Raw genomic sequence first — 20,779 nt, 5'->3', positions numbered from 1 at the left:
TTCCTCAGTCTCCTTCTGGCTGAACACCTCCCTTAAGCATCTCAACTTCTTCCAGGAGAGGAGTAGGAAATGGAAAGGGTCAAATTCAATGCAGCTCTCATCAACTGCCTGGTGACAGACGTGGGACGCACTCATGGCTAAAAGAGAATCCCAGCACTGATTGTGATTTCCCCTTTGTGCACAGAGGCAAACAGGATTCCTGCAGACAATGCAGATGATGAAATCTGATAGGTGTGATGACAGGTAAACCCACACAAGTACACACACAACTTTAATCTCTATAAAGCTTAAGAACAAAAGCACTCTGTCATCTCCCCCTAATGCCAAGTTTACAATGTCTCCTGAACTGACAAAGGTGACTAGGAGAATGCACCAAACTCCTCTCAGCACTCGTTTAACCTGGCCACCTGTGTGAGCTCACAGAAAAGGGCATTGACTCCACCTGAGTCAGCACTGAGCCTCATGATCCCTCCTAGGAGATGATTTAGCACAAAAGAACACTCACCTCACAGAAGGGCCATCACCTTCCTAAGCTCTGCGGATTCGTGAGGACTTCCCCATGTCTCTCTTTTTGGAAATACATGAAGGTAAAACTCAGTGCAACCACAGAAACTCTAAGCAAACTATATTTTCATCTGTGTTATGATTATTAGCATTTGGGGGATAATTTAGTGCCAGTTAAGGAAACTCAGCCAACAGAAAGCATGCATTATTCTGAAACCAATTTAAAAAAACATTTAAAAAATCATTTTTCAAGTCATAAGTCTGGAATGCTTTTACACAAGTGTGTCTTCATATTTCTTTTCTGTGTTCACTCCTTTGGGTATTGCCTGTTTTTATAATCTATGAGACTGAATGGGTGGGATTGTTTTGCTTTTGGGGCTTGGACATATAGCATTCACATACACGTTTAAAGGGATGATGAGAAATGAGAGACAAAAAAGCAAATAAAAATGATCTTCTCATTGGAGTTTTGAGTGCATGGAATGGTTATTTTTAGTTGTGAGGATCACTGTTAATGATTTGGGAATTTTTCCCAAGTAGAAGTCCTGGGCTAAGCTGTGTTTGTTCCAGTTCTCCTCTTCCCAATGGTTCTGTGCCACAGGGGTGTCCTCACAAGCAAGTCCTCTGCTTCTATCCATGTCTATATGAAATGTTTGAACATCCGGACACAAAAAATTTAAAAGTCCACAATCTTAGGGGTGGAGGTAAAGGTGATGATGGAAAGGGCTAAAGTAGGAAAGTAACACTGGGCTGGGAGTTTTGTTGGGTCAGACCCTGGGGCCCAGCCTGTTCAACCACTCACTTTCTGTGGAACATGGGACAAGAATACTCCCTCACTCCTCATTCAGGAGACTCACTGACATTATTACACTATATGAAGCCACAAGTTCCTTAACACTTGACTTTATGGTATGCTATGTAAATGAATATCCAAACAGATTTCAGGAAGAATAATAATGCCTTCCATTTTTAAAAAGTTCATTTTTGAGAGAGAGAGAGAGAGATAAGGAAAGTATCCCAAGCAGGCTCCATGTTATCAGAGCAGACGCAGGGCTTGAACTCACCAACTGTGAGATCATGACCTGATATCAAGAGTCAGATGATTAACCAATGGAGCCACCCAGGTACCCCTAATACCTTCCATTTTAAAAGGTAAGAAGAAATTCAAAAAGCATTTCCTTTCAAAGGAAAAAGAAAAAGGCAAGCAAAATATCCAGCGGACATCAATTCCAGTAACAGTGCTGACTTTATGTTCCAAAAAAAAGAGCATCAGGAAATCTCAGGAAGTCAAGTAGGGATGGCCCAACAACTGAGAGTGGTGGAGGGAGCAGATGTGAAGGGCTGGCTTGAGATCTTGGCCCTTCCTGCCTTGGTGGGAAAGGGAGGACCCAGCCCATAGGAAAGGATCCCACAGGGTAGGAGGGGAGCAGCTCAGGGCAGAGCTTACCATGAGGGGTCTCTTTTTCCTGTTCTTTGTTTAAAAAAAAAAATCCTTCTTTGAGGTTCACTTAGCTAATCAACTTAGGGCTGAATACTTCTTGGGAACGGAGACCGTTCATGGATGTTGAAGAATGAGAATGCTAAAATCTGATTAATTTTGTCTGTAGCATAAAAATAACCAGGATGATGTAGACTCCCAGTCCAGGACCTTGAGACTCGTACTGGCAATCAAAAGGCATAGCTAGATCCAGATCCATTGTTACTGAAATGTTTCATAATAAATTCAAAACTAAACTGAAAAAAAAAATGTGGCTGGATTGGACAGATTAAAAAAAAAGATTAGCTGCTACATGACTCACATTATTTCTTCTGTTTGTATATTTGTGTTGTGAAACCATTTTGATGCATTAATGAAGGCCAAGTTCACTTTTTTAGTCTGTAATGTGTGTGTGTGTGTGTATAAAATCAATGTTATACAAGTTCAAAGTGTGTGTGTATACATATGTGCCTGTGTATGTGCACACACACACATCAATTGATTTAAAAAATTTTACTATTATGGGAATTTTCTTTTTTTTCTTTTTGTTTTAAGGTTTATTCATTTTTTAGAGACAGAGCTCTAAAGGGTGGGAGGGGCAGAGAAAGGGAGACACAGAATCCAAAGCAAGCTCCAGGCTCTGAGCTGTCAGCAAAGAGCCCGATGCAGGGCTTGAACTCACGGACCATGAGATCATGACCTGAGCCAAAATAGGATGCTTAACCGACTGAGCCACCCAGGTGCCCCTGGGAATTTTCAAACATACACAAGTATGTAACCATCATGCAGCCTTGACACTTACTGATACATGCCCAATCTTGTTTCATCTGTTCCTCTCTGCTACCTCTGGATTATTGTGAAAAAATAATCCCAGATATTTCATTTGTAAATGCTTCTGTCTGCTCTCCAATATCTCTTTATAAATACTCAGGCTGATCTCTTAAACATGAAAAGAACAACTTTGTCACTCATACTAGCTTGAAATCCTTCACTGACTTATCTTGGCACTCCTTCCCGTGGCCTCCAGTGTCCTTCAGACTCAGCTCCATCTCCTACAACCCCAGTGGCTCACTACAGTCCAGCCACACTGCCAGCGAGTTACTCAAATGGATTCTATCTTAAGATCTTTGTGTACTTTTGGAATCCGACTAGCTTCTCTTCAGCCTTTGGCTTCAGGTTAAATGTCATTTCCTCAGGATCGCCTCCCTTGATGACTTACATTAGGTTACATCTACCTGTTATAGCTTCTCAAAGCATCTAAGACTTTAAAAAACAATCAAGTTGTAAGTATATCATTATTTGTATGATCTCTTTTGCTAACGTCTTTTTTCCTCCCTATCCCAGCTGGACTTCAGTTCCTTGAAGGGCAAAGATGATGTCCATCTTGGTCCTCCCTGCACCCCCAGCCCCTTGTGTAGTACCTGAACACAGCAGACCCATGGCTGCTATGCATGTATGCATGGATATATGCCTGTTAAATGAAGAGGTCAATCAGTATCTATTTGGCTCTCTGCATCCCACATATGTGTCTTTGGTTTAGATAGAAACTCCTAGAAAAACACAATACAGTTCTCTCTGGAATAAAAATTGAACCCAGCCTGGTCTACAATTCACCACTTAATAACCTTGGTAATGTTGGTGGATCTTGTTCAAGGAGAGGATGATGAAAATGACACCTCTCAGTATGTTATGAAATTACTACCCATAACTCAACAATACTAATAACTTACTCCTGCATTGTGCATGCCACTTCGAAAATGCTTTCATGTGTACTCCCTTATTTTAAGTGGGTACTGGTAGGATCATCTTCCCTGCTTTGCACAGGGAGGCTGAAGAGCCGCTGCAGAAGTGGAAGGAGGTTGCATGCTTCTCAGACTGGTGCGTGTTCCTTCCACTCTATCATGTGAAGTCGGCTCACCTCTCTGGGTCCCAGCTTCATCTACCAACCAGGGATTTAGACATACTGCTTTTTAAAGATTTTTTCATGTCAGCAATTCTGTGTATATGTTTCTAATAGTCACCATGCTCTATAAAATTAAGGGTAATGACAAGTGATTACAGTCTAAAACTTAGCATGGAGGACCTCCTGACAGTTTTTAGGACCACGCAAGACACCAGTCAATGGAGTCAACAGTCAACATTAGGAAGTCTTGAAGTCACCGGGCTTCCGGAATCATAGGCGGTTGCAAAATCCTGGAAAAGGGCAGGGCTTGAAGTCAATATTTTTAAAGGAAGTAATGTGCCTTATTTTGAGCTGGAATTGCACAACAAAATGAAGGCTTGTTCAGAGTTCTTAAAAATGTCTCAGCTATCTAACTTGTAAAACCATTGGCCTATTTTGCCACAAGTCAAACTAGTAGACACGTTTTAGATTTGGATGTTTATACAACCTGAAGTCATTCCTTCCTAACCTCCTTACCGAATTCTCTTCCACGAACACCCCCTGAACCTTAGTGGGCCCTAAGCCCCATCCTCCAACCTCCTTTTATTCTTCAGCCTCTACCCTAGTCATGTCTGTGGTGTTCTTATTGGTTTTGGGTTTTTTTCCTATTATTTAAAAAATCTGTGGTATAATATACAGAACGTGACATTTACCTTCTTAGCCACTTTTAAGTGCAGAGCGCAGTAGCACATTCACACTGTCGGGCATCCATCACTACCCATCCATCTCCAGAACTTTTTCCATCCTCCAAAACTCAAATTCCATATCCCTTAAGCACAAACTCCCCACCCCTCTCTCCTAGTTCCTGGCAAACACCATTTTGCTTTTGGTTTCTATAAATTTGACATTCTAGGTCCCTCACGTAAGAGGAATCATACATGTGTCCTTTGTGTTTAGCTTATTTCATTAAGCATGCCTTCAAAGTCCATCATTGTTGTAACATGTATCAAAATTTCCTTCCTTTTTAAGGCTAAACAATAATCCATTGTATGCGTATTACCGCATTTTGTTTATCTATTCATCTGTCAATGAACATTTGGATTGTTTCCACCTTTTAGATATTGTGAATAATGCTGCCATAAACACTGGCATACAAATATCTGTCCAAGTCCCTGCTTTCAATTTTTTTTGGCGATACATCCAGAAATGGAATTGCTGGACCATGTGGTCATGTTTAATTTTTTGAGGAAATGCCTGCGATACTATTTTCCACAGTGTCTGCACCTTTTTACATTCCCATGAATAATGCACAAGGGTTCTAATTTGTTTGTTTAAAGAAATGTGCTTCATGGCCTTTGGTGAGTCACAATTTCTCTGGGCCTCAGTTTCCTTATCTATAAAATGGGGGGATTGGAATAGACAAGAGACAATCTCTAAGGTTTCTTCTAGCAGTAAAAACTATATTGGTCTAATTAAATCAAGTTGCAATTAAAACCAGAAAGCTGTCTGTATTGTTTATAAGCGTGACTTGATACCTTAAACCCTTTCCCTGACACAATAAACAAAGAAATCATTTTGCAAAGGATGGAATCTAAAAACCATTTCATGCACCCAATTTTCATTAATGACCTTAGTGGCCACCTCCTGAGCACCTGCTCTATGCAGAACACTGTTCCAAGCACACACTATCTCATACCCTAGTTGTACAGATGAGGAAACTGAGGCATGGCAAAATTAAACTATTTGCCCAAGGTAACACGATTTGTCCCTGGACTGCCCTGCTGTGGAAGCAGGTTCTTCACCACCACAGGCAGATGAAGCCTTTCCTCCTTGGTGTCTCTCCTTAAGTCTTGAGTGCTCTTAACTGTTTTCTTGCTTTTCCTTGATCACACTTCCATTTTAATGTCTCAGCCCTCTGCAGAGAAGAGCTGCATTTCCTCAGCTGTGGCATTTAAGCTTTTTATTTTTAGGCATAGAGGCTGAAATGCACAAAACTGTCCCAGAAATCCTCTGGGTGAATGTTTTTTAGTAATTTATTGGATAACCTTTTCAAGTGTTTCTCAGAAAATCACTTTTAAGGAATGCTCCTTGAAGGAAGAAGAAATAGAATGCTAAAGGTATTCTGGACAGTAATCTTATGACGTGGGTTTTAGTGTCTTGAGTTTGTAACTAAGGATACCAGGATTCAGAGAGGTGCAGTAACTTCCAAGGTCACTGAGCCAAAATATAGTAGAGCTAGGAGGTAAGCCTGTCATTGAGGAAAGCCCATGCCCCTTCCTACAGGGAGATATCCCACAGAGAACACAGAATGCCACTTAGGAAAATCAGTGCAAGGTCAATGACACATCATGACCTCAGGTTCTGTCTCTACTCAGCTGAGCAACTGGTATCTGAAAGAAAACTAAAAGGAAGTGAAGAGGTTCGCAGTTTCCCAAAAAGCGAAACTGCAAGGTGATGAACAAGTCAGTTTCCGATGAAGATGAGGTTCACTTTAGGCTCGGTTTTCTCTTAGAACAAAGACTGTGGAGGGAGAGTATTTCTGGATAACATATATTCGCATTACCAAAAATTTTTTTATATACATCAAAGATATATTTTAAAGCAATTGGATTTATCTGGTTAAGAAGAAGTCATCTTTATAGTTCCATGTGGATCTTAATCTTGGCTTAGTACTGATTCTAGGTTTTATAGGGACTGGGTGAAGGAGCTAAGATCTAGGTCCCAGATTTAGCTGGAAACAACTCTCTCAAGAGGATTCTGAAATAGAACATAGTTAAGGATTTCTGAAATTTTGAAGAAAAAATATTAAAAGCAGCAGATATGAGCGATGTCCAACTCAAATGACAAGGCCTCAAGATTTCCCCTGGATGCAGACAAGAGAGAGGAGATATTTTTATCAGAGAAACACTGAACTGGATTGTTAACCCTACACAGAGAACATGAAGTTTCCTAAGGCACAGACTGACTTCTTTCCAATGCTTCATGGTAGCAAGCATAATGACATTTATACACCAAGTCAACAACACACATTTCTTTGCAGTTTGGTTTTTCTTTAATGTTTTTATTTATTTCTGAAAGAGAGAGACAGTGTGAGCAGGGGAGGGTCAGGGAGAGAGAGGGAGACGCAGAATCTGAAACAGGCTCCAGGCTCTGATCTAGCTGTCAGCACAGAACCTGATGCAGGGCTCGAACCCACAAACTGTGAGATCATGCCCTGAGCCGAAGTTGGACACTCAACCGACTGAGCCACCCAGGCGCCCCTCTTTACAGTTTGAACTAATATTTTCATTTGAATCATAAACTCTGGGGTCTTTCTTTTACATACTAAAAATGCTAAATCAGAGGCACCTGGGTGGCTCAGTCGGTTGAGCATGTGACTCTCAATTTCACCTCAGGTCATGACCTCTTGGTTCGAGAGATAAGCCCTGCCTCAGGCTCTATGCTAATAGTGGGTGGAATCTGCTTGGGATTCTCTCTCTATCCCTTCCCTCCTCATGCATGCACATGCTCTCTCTCTCAAAATAAATAAAACTTAAAAAATAATGCTAAATCAGCTACAGATATTGAACTCGATATGTGCACAATGAAAACCATTAATACAATGATGGTGTTTGTAGGCCACAGGGGTTTAGCATGCCTTAAGAGCCAGATTATGGACCACGTACTGGGAAAGTAATAATGCAAAGTAAGCCTGATTCTGTAGCATGATTATCTTGTGCTAAAGTAGCTTAGGTCATCAGAGTTAGCAGTAGCCAACCGAGGCGAGTACTGTTTCTTTCCAGAAGTTAAACTTTAGGGCATGAATCCACAGAGACCAGCCCTCTTTTGTATTTTGTTCATAAAACTGTAAAAGCCACATTCTTAGTTTCCTCAGTCTAAAACTTCTACTAACTCTACAACTCAGTTGTTCTTATAGAAGCAGGAGATATTTGGAGACGTTTGGTAGGATCCAAAGTGACTTTACTTTTATCTCTATAGGAAATGAGTGTTTTCCTCAATATCAGGTGGGTACTGACACCTATCCTGGAGAATCAAGTTACCAATTGATTTGGTACCAATGCACTTTGACGATATTTGCCTGAGAGGGATTTCTGTGATTATTTTCCTTTAAAAATAGTTGCATACAAAATGTTCTTGTAAAGGCACTGATTATATGACTGAAAATTAAAATTTTTATTTTAAAATTTTATTTTAAATATTTAAATAAATATTTTAAAAATTAATGTTTATTTTTGCAAGAGAGAGACAGAGACAGAGTGCAAGCAGGGGAGGGGCTGAGAGACAGAGAGAGAGAGAGACAGAGAGACAGAATCTGAAGCAGGCTCCAGGCTTTGAGCTGTCAGCACAGACCCTAACATGGGGCTTGAACTCACAAACTGTGAGATCGTGACCTGAGCCAAAGTCTTTAGATGCTAAACTGACTGAGCCACGCAGGCGCCCCTGAAGATTTCTAAAGAGAGACAAGCCTCTCAATATGATAGCCAATATTTCCCAAATTTAGTTTTTTTGTCTCAAATCACTGAAAAGGATATAACTTAAGGAAAGTAATTCTTATCCCATAGAAATCATCCAACAGAGAGAAGAGAATGTTCTGATTTTCCCCTACTAGAAGAACTGACCTTTTATTCATCTTTATTTCCCTATGCAGATAGTAGGTGACAATACATGATTTGCAAATTCAACTAATGTGGTTACAGGAATGATGCAGATTACATGTGCTTTTTTATTTTCAACATAAAAGCATCAAATCCATGTTTCTCCCTCACTTCAAAATAAGGCTTCCAACATAATACCTTAAATGCATGCAAAAAATACTTTTCATGATATGTTAACCTCACTGCACCTGAATCTGGGCCTGGCACCTCACTTATTATTCATAAGAATAATCTGGATGCAAAAGGAACGTGCAGAAGTTTGGAAAACCTCTCCTGGCCTCACCCAGCACTAAGGGAAAGGGACTGCTCTTTGGGACACTGCAGACAGAAACAGTCAATATGTAAACAAACCAGCGACAGCGTTCACGTGACCCAACACCTTGGCATGTCCTGACTGTACAAAAGGAGCGCATCATTTCACCTACATTAAAGCCACAAGTGCTAGAGATACGTGATATGTGGCAAACAATGGTCTCAACTGCTTGCATTTGGCCCAGAAAGAACTACTGCATAACCGAGGAAAACATTCTGAGAGAACTCTATTTCTCGGATTCTGCAACTTAAAACACAGATTGCAGTGAGCACCAGGAGCTTACTAACTAGCAGAAGGTACTGGGAAAACACAAGCAACACACACGGAACCGCTGGAGTGCAGTGGGCCAAAAGCTGGCTCGGTGAGCCGCACTTACGGACTTCAGGATCCCTGCGGCATCTTCGTGGAGCCAGGTAGGGTACACCACTTCATCATTCAGTATGGCTTCAAAGAGGTCATCTTCGTTCTCGGCCTCAAAGGGAGCGTGACCACACAGCATCTCGTAGAGCAGCACGCCCATCGCCCACCAATCTACCGCGGGCCCGTAGAGCATCTCCTGGAGTATCTGCACGAAGACGGCAGCGTGAGAGGTGCTTTGCAGGCCTGATTAACAAATGTGTCCTTTAAGCGTCCGGCTTCGACTCGGGCAGGTCATGATCTCACGGTTCACGGGTTCGAGCCCCACATCGGGCTCTGTGCTAACAGCTCAGAGCTCGGATCCTGCTTTGGATTCTGTGTGTGTCTCTCTCTCTCTCTCTCTCTCCCTCTCTCTGCTCCCCTCCCCCACTCACGCTCTGTCTCTCTCTCAAAATAAATAAATGCTAAAAAAATTCTTTTTAATGTGTCCTTAATGATTAGGGAAAATGTTGGATTAGGCAATATCAAAGTAAAAAAATTGCACGTTCCATTCTCTTTTTCAAAAATGTTTTTTAAATTTATTTCTGAGAGAGAGAGACAGACGACAGACCGCGTGAGCAGGGGAGGGTCAGAGAGAGGGAGATACAGAATCTGAAGCAGGCTCCAGGCTCTGAGCTGTCAGCACAGAGCCTGACGCGGGGCTTGAACCCATGAACTGTGAGATCATGACCTGAGCTGAAGTCGGACGCTCAACCGACTGAGCCACCCAGGGGCCCCTGTTCCATTCTATCTGAAGAGCAGTCTGTTTTCTCTGTGGTTCCACTCAGAGGACTTCTCATCCAGGTGGATCCAACATTTACGGCCTGTTTCAGCCTAGGTGTGCAGATCCAGAACAGAAAGGGTTGGCACTGTATCCCTGTAGAGGGAGGAAGATACTGGGCACACTCACTTACATGGGGAAGACCGAGGAGGAACTTTACCTCTGCTAAATGGGGCTGGGATCAAAGCACTGAGTAGAGACGAGGAGGAAAATAAATAGCTGTGAGCAGGGCACACTTTGTCCTCATTCAGGGCTAATGCCTAAAGCAACTGCGAGGTTTATAAAAAAATTTTAATTGAAATTGTTATTTATAGGAACTGAGGGCATTTTCCACCATCATTCACCCACTGAGGCATAAGGGAGTGGCGGAGGCCTCAGCTTTCGACGTGCCCCCAGAGCCGCAGCCCGCAAAAGCGGCCGTGGCATTTCTGCTCAGGATCTCCAAAGCTGCACTCACCTCTGGAGCAATATAGTCGGGCGTGCCACAGAAAGTTGCGGTGGTGACTCCATTACAAATCCCCTCCTTGCACATCCCGAAGTCTGCCAGTTTGCAGTGACCCTCGTGGTCCAACAGGACATTGTCCAGTTTGAGGTCTCTGAAAGAAACAAAGAGCGGCATGCTGTATTGGGCAGCCGGGCCCCAGACCTGGATGGGCTGGCTCAAGGGGCGGGCCGTGGCATCAGACTGTACCAAGCAAGCTTTCTGCATACATTTCAAAGGGAACCAATGTCTGAGTTCTTTTGGAGAAAACTTTAGGTCAACTCTCAATATCTGCCTCAGGGTTCCTAGATGATGGTCCCTAGAATAGGCTAACCACGTAAAAAGAACTAGGCATGATGGTGTGCCCTCGCCGGGGGCGTCTCACAGTGGCCACAGGACCGTCGTTCTGGAGCTTCACACCCATAGTGGGCTGTGTCGGGGCGCTCATGGCTCTATGTTCCTGTCCCTGCTCTGGGAATCAAGTTATGTTGGCTTGTGTGGCCTGAGGGAGAGACTGGTCTTTGTCCAGCCCAGGATCACCTTTCGGCTCAGAGGCAATCGGTGACGACAGAACTGGCGTGACCAGTTTCCAGGCTGTGCCCTGGGAGATGACACCTGACCACACAGGTCTTACAGAGAACGATCCCTGGGGATACCCAGGAATGAAAACGAAGTCCTGTTTTCTAGGAATCCCCGATAAATGAGGGTAAAGCAGAAGAGTTTTCCTGCCACAGATCAGTGGGAATGCAGACCAGAACTTCTCTCTGCTCGTGTGCTCCTGGCAGCAACCTCCCTGGGTGTAGGCTGTGTGAAAGCACAGGTGTGCTGGGCACCTGAGTGCCCACTTCATTAAAGGAAGTCTTTTCTGCCTCTAAACCAGATCTGGCCTCAGCCCTAGTCTCCATGCAAAATCCTACTTTCCAAGAAGCAACTGTTTTCAGTAGGCTGCAATCTGTGGGGATAGTTTCCTTCCCCACAGCCACCACACTATATAAGCAAGACGTAATTTTTAAAAAATGTTTTGATGTCTTTTTAAAAAATTTTTTTTTATGTTTTATTTATTTCTAGGAGAGAGAGAGTGAGACAGTGTGAGCAGGGGAGGGTCAGAGAGAGGGGGAGTCACAGACTCTGAAACAGGCTCCAGGCTCTGAGCTGGCAGTGAGGACAGAGCCCGACGCGGGGCTCGAACCCATGAACCGTGAGATCATGACCTAAGTGAAAGTCGGACGCTTAATGGACTAAGCCACCCAGGCACCCCTGTTTTGATGTTTTAAAAGGTTTATTTATTAAAAAATTTTTAATGTTCATTTATTTTTGAGAGATAGAGACAGAGTGTGAATGGGGGAGGGGCAGAGAGAGAGGGAGACACAGAATCCAAAGCAGGCTCTAGGCTCTGAGCTGTCAGCACAGAGCCTGATGTGGGTTTGAACCCTCGACCATGAGATCATGACGTGAGCCAAAGTGGGACATTTAAATGACTGAGGCACCCAGGCGCCCCAAGCAAGACGTATTTGAAGGTGGAATCATGAGGCACAGAGCGGTAGGTGGGATGACTGTGGTCCTGAACATGGGAGGGAGGCCATCTCCAGGAGCATGGTCTTTCTCAGCCATTCTTCCAGGAGTGGTTTCAGATTCTAGGCCCTATCAGGGCCTCTCAGACAGATGGCACACATCAGAAGTGGCCAAGGTCAGGGGCACCTGGGTGGCTCAGTCAGTTAAGTGTTTGACTTCACTCAGGACATCCTCTCACAGGTTTTTGGTTCATGCCCCACGTCTGTCTCTGTGCTGATGGCGCAGAGTCTGGAGCCTGCTTCAGATTCTGTCTGTCTGTCTCTCTCTCTCTCTGCCCCTCCCCCACTCATGCACACACACACACTCTCTCTCTCTCTCTCTCTCTCTCAAAAATAGATAAAAACATTTTTAGAAATTAAAAAAACAAAAAACAAAAACAAGAAGCGGCCAAGGTTAGAGATTACAGTCAGACGCCCTGGGGGAGAGCAAGCCCATGGGGGATCTGAGCCTGGAGGCGGTCTCTTTCAGCACCATGTCTAGCCTAGTTGTCAAGGCCCGTGTGGACCTGCACCCGGAGCATGTTCTCTCACTACCAAACAAGGTTACTGGGTTTCTGAATTCTCCTGAAGCTGTTATGCTTGCTAGGGACTCATAAAGGATTTTGTTTGGTAACAAAAACAAGTGCTAACAGAAACCCACAACGGTCTGAAGAACTGACCTGTGATTGCTCAAGAGAGCTTGTAACTAACATCCCAGGTAAGAAGTTTAATTGCTTATTACTCAGTCGCTGTCATGGGCAGCAGGAATTGTTCAGGGAGAGACAAGTGCTTGCAATCGGTTCTGTAAGCCGCCCATTGCAATGCCCTCTGCACACAGAAGTCCTGGAACACAGCCTCACTGCTCAGAAGACAGAAGTAGGCAGTACAGGGGATGTGCCTCATTCCAGCCATAGGGTGCCTGAGGCCACAGCGGCAGGTTATACTTCAATCCGGACTTTTCAGTCTAATTTTAGGCTTTCTGTAGATCTGTATAAGCCCTGAGGGAAATGCCATTGCTTGCTTTACACCAGGTGCTACCTAAGAGACAAAACTCCCAAACTGGGATTCCAAGGGGGTTCAGTTAAGAGCATAAATATCATCCGAGGCTATGAGTCCTGCCCTCAGCCTAAATATCTCATGACTTCTCTAGAAGTTCTGTCCTGATATCCCCAGATAGTCAACTCTGCTCCCAGAGTGCCCAGTTAGTTCATGCCTCTATAACGGCATGCCCTGCACTTATTCCAGAAGGTCTTGTCTGTGCACCTTCACCCCCTTAGCTGGAGCTAAGCCTTCCTCCTCCCTAGCTCCCGCTTGCTGGTGGCAGAAGGTGTTGACCAAAGACACAAACAGAAGCATTTCAGACAGACAGCAGGGAGCTTCCCTACCCAACTCAGAGCCTGTCTTATATTTAGGGGAAGAAAAGAAGCTTCATAAATCTCACTGGGATTCTTGTTTCAAGGTAATTAAACTTATAAAAGCTGACGTGCTTTACCCCTTAGAGACAGATTCCAGAGGGAAAAGAAGAATCCTGAAATGTAAGTTCAAATTCTTTTCTTCGGTGAAGCTGGAGAAGGGAAACTACTTTAGGAAAGGCAATTATAAAGTAGAGAGGACCCAATCATAATACTTTTCCATGGCTTACAGCCAGGTAACAGAGTAAAACATTGACAGGGTTAGTCAAACAGATTCAAAAGTTATAGAGCCATTCATGGCCATGGTCAGCTTCCATTTTAAGGGTAATCATGATCTTCAGTTAAAAAAAATGGGGCACCTGGGTGGCGCAGTCAGTTAAGCGTCTGACTCTTGATTTCAACTCAGGTGATGACCTTACAGTTCATGAGCTCGAGTCCCCCCATGTTGGGCTCTATGCTGGCAGTGTGGAGCCTGTTTGGGATTCTCTCTCTCCCTTTCTCTGCCCCTCCCTCATGCTATTTCTCCCTCAAAATAAATAAAACTTAGAAAAGATGGTAAAAAAAAAAAAAGGAAAAAGAAAAGGAAAAAAAGTCCTCCAATGACTTCTGACGTTGAAATATGCAAAGGTCAGTTTTTGCCTTTGGAGTTCCTCAGCCTCCAACGCCAACATGTAACTCAACAGCTAAACTTAACAAGGCTACACAATGAAGACTACAAGTTCATACAGGGCAGAGGCTCAGATCCCAAAGTGCCGAATACACAATTACGGGCTCACCCTTCATTAGGTCATTGAGCACTGGTATTTAATAGCTGTAACTTTTGTCACACAAGCATAGAAGGGTAGAAAGAGTTACTTTATGTATTGTTGTTGCTGCATAATCAGTTACTTCAAAATGCCCACAGTGGTTTCAGAGAAGCATCCCAAGTGGTTGAGGACAAAGGAAATTCAGAAATTGTATTTATTTTGTTTCCACCATGAGCTATTCTGAGAGTCATAAAACAGAATGACATGAGTCTTTCTGCTTAGATCACTGGAATCAGTGACTCTTCCAAAAGAAATAAAAGAAGGTGAGTTGTGAGCTGGCTCCTTGAACAAGAATGACTCTAAGAGGCTATTCAGTAACTATTTTTAATCTATTTAAAAACATTTTTATCATGGAGAATTTCAAATCTATACAAAAGTACAGAGACTAATCTAACCACTCCTATAGTGATCACAGAGCATAAGCACTATCAATGCATGTCCCATCTTGTTTTGTGTATATATTTAGTCCCTTCCTGATCCATCTTTTTTCAGATTTTGAAGCAAATCCAAGACATAAAACCATCTGATCTGTAAATATTTCAAAGTCTTAATCTAAAATATAATTCTTTAATAAAATACAATATTGATATTGGTTATTATACAATAAATAGTCAATATACTATTCAAAGTATAGGGCTTTTTGTCTGCTCATTTGAGTTATGTGTGTGTGTGTGTCCACAGAACCTGAAAAAAGCTTCTGGAGATCACAATAATAATATGATAGTAGCTAGCACACATTGAATGTTCACTGGGTGCTAAGTGCTTTAGCCACATTATCTTATTTTAATCCTGAAAACAACCTTGTGAACGAGGATCTCAGCAACATTATTTAGCTACCCAGGGGGGTAAATCCAGGATTCTTAGTTCTGCTCACCTCCCTCCAAAGCATGGGCTCATCACTCACTATAGCAGACAGTCTTTTATATACTGGTATTGCATTGCTGGCTAATCCTCCTAGTAGATTATTTCCTGAGAGGAGTTCCCCAATTGAAATAAGAACCATGTGAGAATCAATAAGTATCCCAAAAATGAATTATGGCAAAGGGACATTTTTGTGCGCATCACTATGAAATGCATAATCAAAATTTTGCAAAAAAATTTTTTTGCTTTGGTTTTTAGTTTGTGCATGGAGAAGGAGTTCAATGAATCTTTTCCAATCCTTGAATGTGTAGGAATAGGGAAGTACACAGCAAATGTGTCGCTAGTGGTCAAATATTCTGAAGACCATTCGCTGCTCTTTTCTAAGAAAGAGAAGTTGGTATGTGGGTAAGGTTAAAGACGTGGCTAAAAATCATAAATTTAATATTATGATCATAATTTCACAACAAAACCATTTAGGGCTGGCTTGTATTTTGAAAGTTTGGGTTATATAAACTTGCAATTTTTTTTCAAGGCAAGACTGATTTATGTTAAATTGGTAAAAGAATGTTGAAAAGTCACTGAAACAGCAAAAGCCAAAAATCTGATTGTATCATCAGTTAGATAGGAGTGCCATTCATGTATTACCTAACACAAGATGTTTAGCCATTCACCCACCCAACAAATCTTAGAGTACCATCTATGAATCAGACAATATGCAAGGGGCTCAGAATCCTGAATGAGACGGGAGATGGCAGCAGCCTGACAAGGCAAGGGTCAGTAAAAGTTCCAGTCTTTAGCCCAAGAAGAAAGAGACACCAATGAAAGGTCACACACAGAGATGGATAGCATTAACTTGTGACTGTAGAACGAGCCTCTAGCTACAATGTGGACAACAGATCAGAGAGGGATGAGAGAACATGAAGAAATGAGCTGGGGAGCAACTCAAGTCTTCAGAAAAGAAAAGATGGTGGCCCGGAGCAGGGTGTGGCAGTAAGGTAAAGGAAACTAGATAGACTGAGAAGTATTAGGGGGTAAAAGTAATGGGACTCAGTAATGGAAGAATATAGACAGTAAAAGGGAGGAAGGCGTGAGCATGTTCTGGTTCACAGAATTTATTTTGGACACATTGAGCTATTTTTTAGACATCCAAGTGGAGACATTTAAAGGCAGCTGAATATACATGGCTAGAACTCAGAGGAAAGGCTGGGCCGGAGATATAAATTTGAGAGTCATTAGCTGGGTGTGGATGAGTTCACCTGGGGAGAGGGAATGGAATGGGAAGAAGGTGGCTTGGGAACGGAGCCCCGCGGAGAGTATCCTGAGGATAAGAATCTTTTTCACATTGGAACCATACATATTCTGCTCATAATCTGTCAGCTAGCGGGGGTAGCATAGTTGAATACCCAGGGAAGCAAGGATCCCTCTTTTGCCTCTTACGTGGGGCATCCCCAGTCTTGTCAAGGTTTAAAAGGGTTTGAAAATATTAACCTTTTACATTCAAAATCATCTAATGGGCTCTAAGTTTAACCCCCAACCTCTGCTATACAACGTGGTGCTTTTGTGAGCATAAACTTAAGTGTCTTATTTTAGGAAAACGTTCATTGCTGCATCTTGCAGGAAAATAAAAATTTGGAAATAGGCCAAATTATTAATAGGAGAATGGCTAAACAACTTATGGTATTTACATGACAGAATATTATCAAAACTGATAAAATTTTATGACAGAAGTTTTATCTTTGAAAATTACTTCTTTTATGATTATAAAATTATTATCATATAAAATTTAATCATTCCTGAAAAAATTATGGGGAAAATAATGACGGGCTCACAGTCTTCAAATCTTGTCTTCTCAATTCTACACTAATATATATTATGAGAAACTTGCTTTTCTTACCTAACAAAGATTTTGGACATATTTCTGTATAGATCTGCCTCATTCTCTGTAACGGTTATCTAAAATTTCATTAGAAAGGTGTATCATAATTTAAATAGTCCCCTCTCCATGAACATTTAGATAGTTTTTAATTTTTTGCAACTTCAAACCGTAATGAACATTATCTGCATACTTGTAGGAGGGTTCACTTGGGTTTTCTTAAGAAATAAAAATGTCGTGTCAAAGTATATAAATGCTTAAAATTAAAACAGATGTTGAACAACTGCTGGAAAAGCTTGCACCAATTTATACTCCCACTTCTTTCTTACTAAATCAGATTAAGCTTTTAAAAACATGTTTAATAACCATTTGCATTTCTTCTGTCTGTTGCCTTTTCACATTTTTTACCCATTTTAAAATTTGAGTTATCTTTTTGATTATTATTTTTATTTTAGAAAGAGAGCGCACACAGAGTGGGGAGAAGGGCAGAGGAAGAGAGAATTTCAGGTTCGAGATTCTCGAGATTCACCACCAACGTGGTGCTTGAATCCCACAACCCTGGGATCATGACCTGAGCCAAAATCAAGAATTAGATGCTCAACCAATGGAGCCACCTAGGCGCCCCTGATTATTTTTATTTTTTTATTATTTTTTTAAAGAATCCTGAATTCCAGATTGTAGCTGTTTTTTAAAAAAAATTTTTTTTAACATTCATTTTTGAGAGACAGAGTGTGAGTGGAGGAGGAGCAGAGAGAGCAGGAGACACAGAATCTGAAGCAGGCTCCAGGCTCCCAGCTGTCAACTCAGAGCCTGAAGCGGGGCTCGAACTCACTGACCATGAGATCATGATCTGAGCTGAAGTAGGTGCTGAATTGACTGAGCCACCCAGGTGACCCGCCCCTGATTATTTTTAGAAGCTCATTACATACTATATAGTGGTGATTTGTTACAACAGTTGCAAATGTTATTGTCCAATTTGTTTTTAAATTTTATTTATGGTAACTTTCCTATTTTTGTACAGTTAAATCTCTCAATTGTTCCTCTATGGCTGCTGCATTTCATGACTTATTTACAGGCTGATACAATCCCAAGCGGAAAGGCAGGATACAAAGATTGTATTTTCTTTCTTTTTTTTTTTTTTTAATATTTTTATTTATTTCTAGGATAGAGAGAGACAGCGTGAGCAAGGGAGGGTCAGAGAGAGAGGGAGACACAGACTCTGAAACAGGCTCCAGGCTCTGAGCTGGCAGTCAGCACAGAGCCCGATGCGGGGCTCGAACCCATGAACCGCGAGATCATGACCTAAGCGAAAGTCGGACGCTTAACCGACTAAGCCACCCAGGCGCCCCCAAAGATTGTATTTTCAATATTCTCTTAATTATAGTTGTTAGGAGGATAGAAGGAATGAAGCAACAGGAGGGAAGACGGAGAGATGGGAAAAGATAAGAGAGAAGGCTAAAAGTCTATTTCTGGGTGATATGTTTATAAATAATTTTTCCTTTCTTTGTGCCAGCTTTCTTATGGGAATTATGTATCATTCTGATAACCAGGAAGAAGTCATTAAAATATATGTTTACATGTTTTAGCTTTAATTCTTTTCTTTGGTTTCTGTACCATTTACGGCTATAATTCCCATGGAAGATACATAAGGAACGTAAACCACTGATAGAAATGGAAAGGGTTTCTTTTGGAATGCAGGCTGCAAGGCATGTTGGAAAAAAACAACAACAAAACTCAACTTACACGCTTACGAAACCTGAAGGAACTGTGAGATCATGACCTGAGCCGAAGTTGGAAGCTCAACTGACTGAGTCATCCAGGCATGCCCTGCAACATTCCTAATTATTAAATGAAGTCCCTATACCATTTCTCCTCATGATGTGCCATTTTATCTGGTTTTCTGGGGCTGATCTATCAGAACAAATTAAGAACAAATATGTAGGAGCACCTGGGTGGCTCAGTCAGTTAAGCATCCATCCCGCTCCTGATTTGGGCTCAAGTCATGATTTCACATTTCAGGAGACTGAGGCCCATGTAGGGCTCTGTGCTAACAGCCCAGGACCTGCTTGGAATTCTCTCTTTCCTTTTCCCCAGCTTGCATGTGTGCTCTCTCTCTCAAAATAAATAAACTAAAAAAAAAAAAAAAAGATAAACAAATATGTGAAACATGAACATTATTATAAGGCCTAACGTGAAATAACTCATTTTCTAATGAATACAGAAAGTCAATAAAACAATTCCCAACCCAAAAAGTATTACCAACTCTCCTCTGAGGCTCCTCCTACCCTTTCATATTTCTCTGAACAGCTACTTGAGGTAGGACATGATCATAAAGATGACCCTGTGCAAGTCTGGCTATTACATGCCCTTTAAAACAGGGCCAGGGACTCACAAACTAATCCCCCCAGGCCAGGTGTTGGTCTCCATCCAGTTCTGGGGCTGGATGCACTTGATATGCAGGCAATATGTTTCCACCTTCACCACTGTATATATACAAAACCAATTTAACTTGAGCAAAGGGACTGAGAGATTTCCCCTTGCCTTGTCTCATGGTTGGAAAACACGTATAAAGAAAACACTCATTGCCTCTTTGGACAAATGAAAGAGGCAATGAGTTTGATTAACGGCTGCAGTGTGCAGATCATACGTCTCCCTGGAGACCATCAAATAAATGAGCCATCATGCTGACAGTTGAGCCTTCTCTCTAAATTTTTTTATTCTGAACACTGCCCCTGCCCCCACTCCCGAGAGGGTTAAAATTCCCTAGCTGAAGTGGCCCAAGTTTATTTAGTAGTTCCTTACAGTACTTTTATTTTATAGTTGCCAAGAAAACCTCTCTCACTGACTCTCCTTGCCAAAGTGCTTCCTGCGTGATACCTGGCTGTGTATAGCCTGCACACAGTTGCCCTCCGCGAGGGGAAGCAGGGAGGAAGAATAGAGGGCTTCAGATAAAGACACCAAGGGGGTGATAGACCCTTGGTGGCTAGGGTCTCTTGACAGAAAAGATGCTGGGGCACAAGAGACACCTGCAGTTGATAGGCTAGAGGGGATATGGTGGTCAACACACTGAATTCTGCTCAGCTTCTCAGGCTTCCCCAGTGCAGAGATGGGTGCAGCTGACCCATGGAAAATTACCTTCCAGAGCAGCTTCACTTCCCAGCCATAGACATGCAACAAAGAAATGGATCAGAGAGTCACAGGGATTCCAAGAGCCTACAAACTAGGGACAAGATAGATGTGGAGGAGCCCTCTGCTTGCAAAGAGGATATGTTAAGGAAGATTAAGGAAGGGATGATTTTGCATGAGGAGGAATCAGAACATGGTTGCCTCTTCACCAAGGTGATCTTAATGGTAATCGGGGCAACTGCGGAATGGGGATGGGCAGGGGCAGATGGATCCTACCAGGTTTATGGTGGACACGTGGCACCAATACCAACAAACAGGCTGAGAGAATGAAACCCTGTTAAACATTAGCACTCACGCAGGGAGTGCTAGGGAAGTGTTAGCCATTGTTGTCACCACTACTGTTGTAAGTGGATAAATGCTGTGGCTGTCACCCTTGAAAGACCAGCCAGACAACTGAGGTATCAATGAGAATACATACTAGCAAGAGAAGGGACAAGGTGACATCTTGTCCTGTCTAGCTGTGGCTGGTTCCCTCTAAGAAAACCCAGGGCTCTTCTGACTTGGGGGTACTAGATTCTGCCAGCGGTGAGGCCCATTCCCTGAAGACATTTTGCTGAGGGAAAATAGCAGCCTGTGAGTGGGGACGGGGATACGGCAGGGTG

The 20,779-nt window shown here is 42.4% G+C and overlaps 1 protein-coding gene across 1 annotated transcript in view; it reads right to left on the bottom strand.

Moving 5' to 3' along the window:
- The window catches only part of PRKCH (protein kinase C eta), a 234,948-nt gene that overhangs the window by 19,894 nt on the left and 194,275 nt on the right, over positions 1–20,779 (bottom strand). The window contains exons 11-12 of the mRNA XM_039240767.1: positions 10,466–10,604; positions 9,208–9,396 (exon numbers count right to left, since the gene is read on the bottom strand). Coding sequence (XP_039096698.1) covers positions 9,208–9,396; positions 10,466–10,604 — 328 coding nt within the window. The remainder of the gene's footprint in view (positions 1–9,207; positions 9,397–10,465; positions 10,605–20,779) is intronic.

Source organism: Hyaena hyaena, unplaced genomic scaffold, assembly GCF_003009895.1.
Source record: "Hyaena hyaena isolate Hyena2069 unplaced genomic scaffold, ASM300989v1 scaffold_181, whole genome shotgun sequence".
Taxonomy (NCBI): domain Eukaryota; kingdom Metazoa; phylum Chordata; class Mammalia; order Carnivora; family Hyaenidae; genus Hyaena; species Hyaena hyaena.
This window is presented reverse-complemented; position numbering and strand designations above follow the sequence as displayed.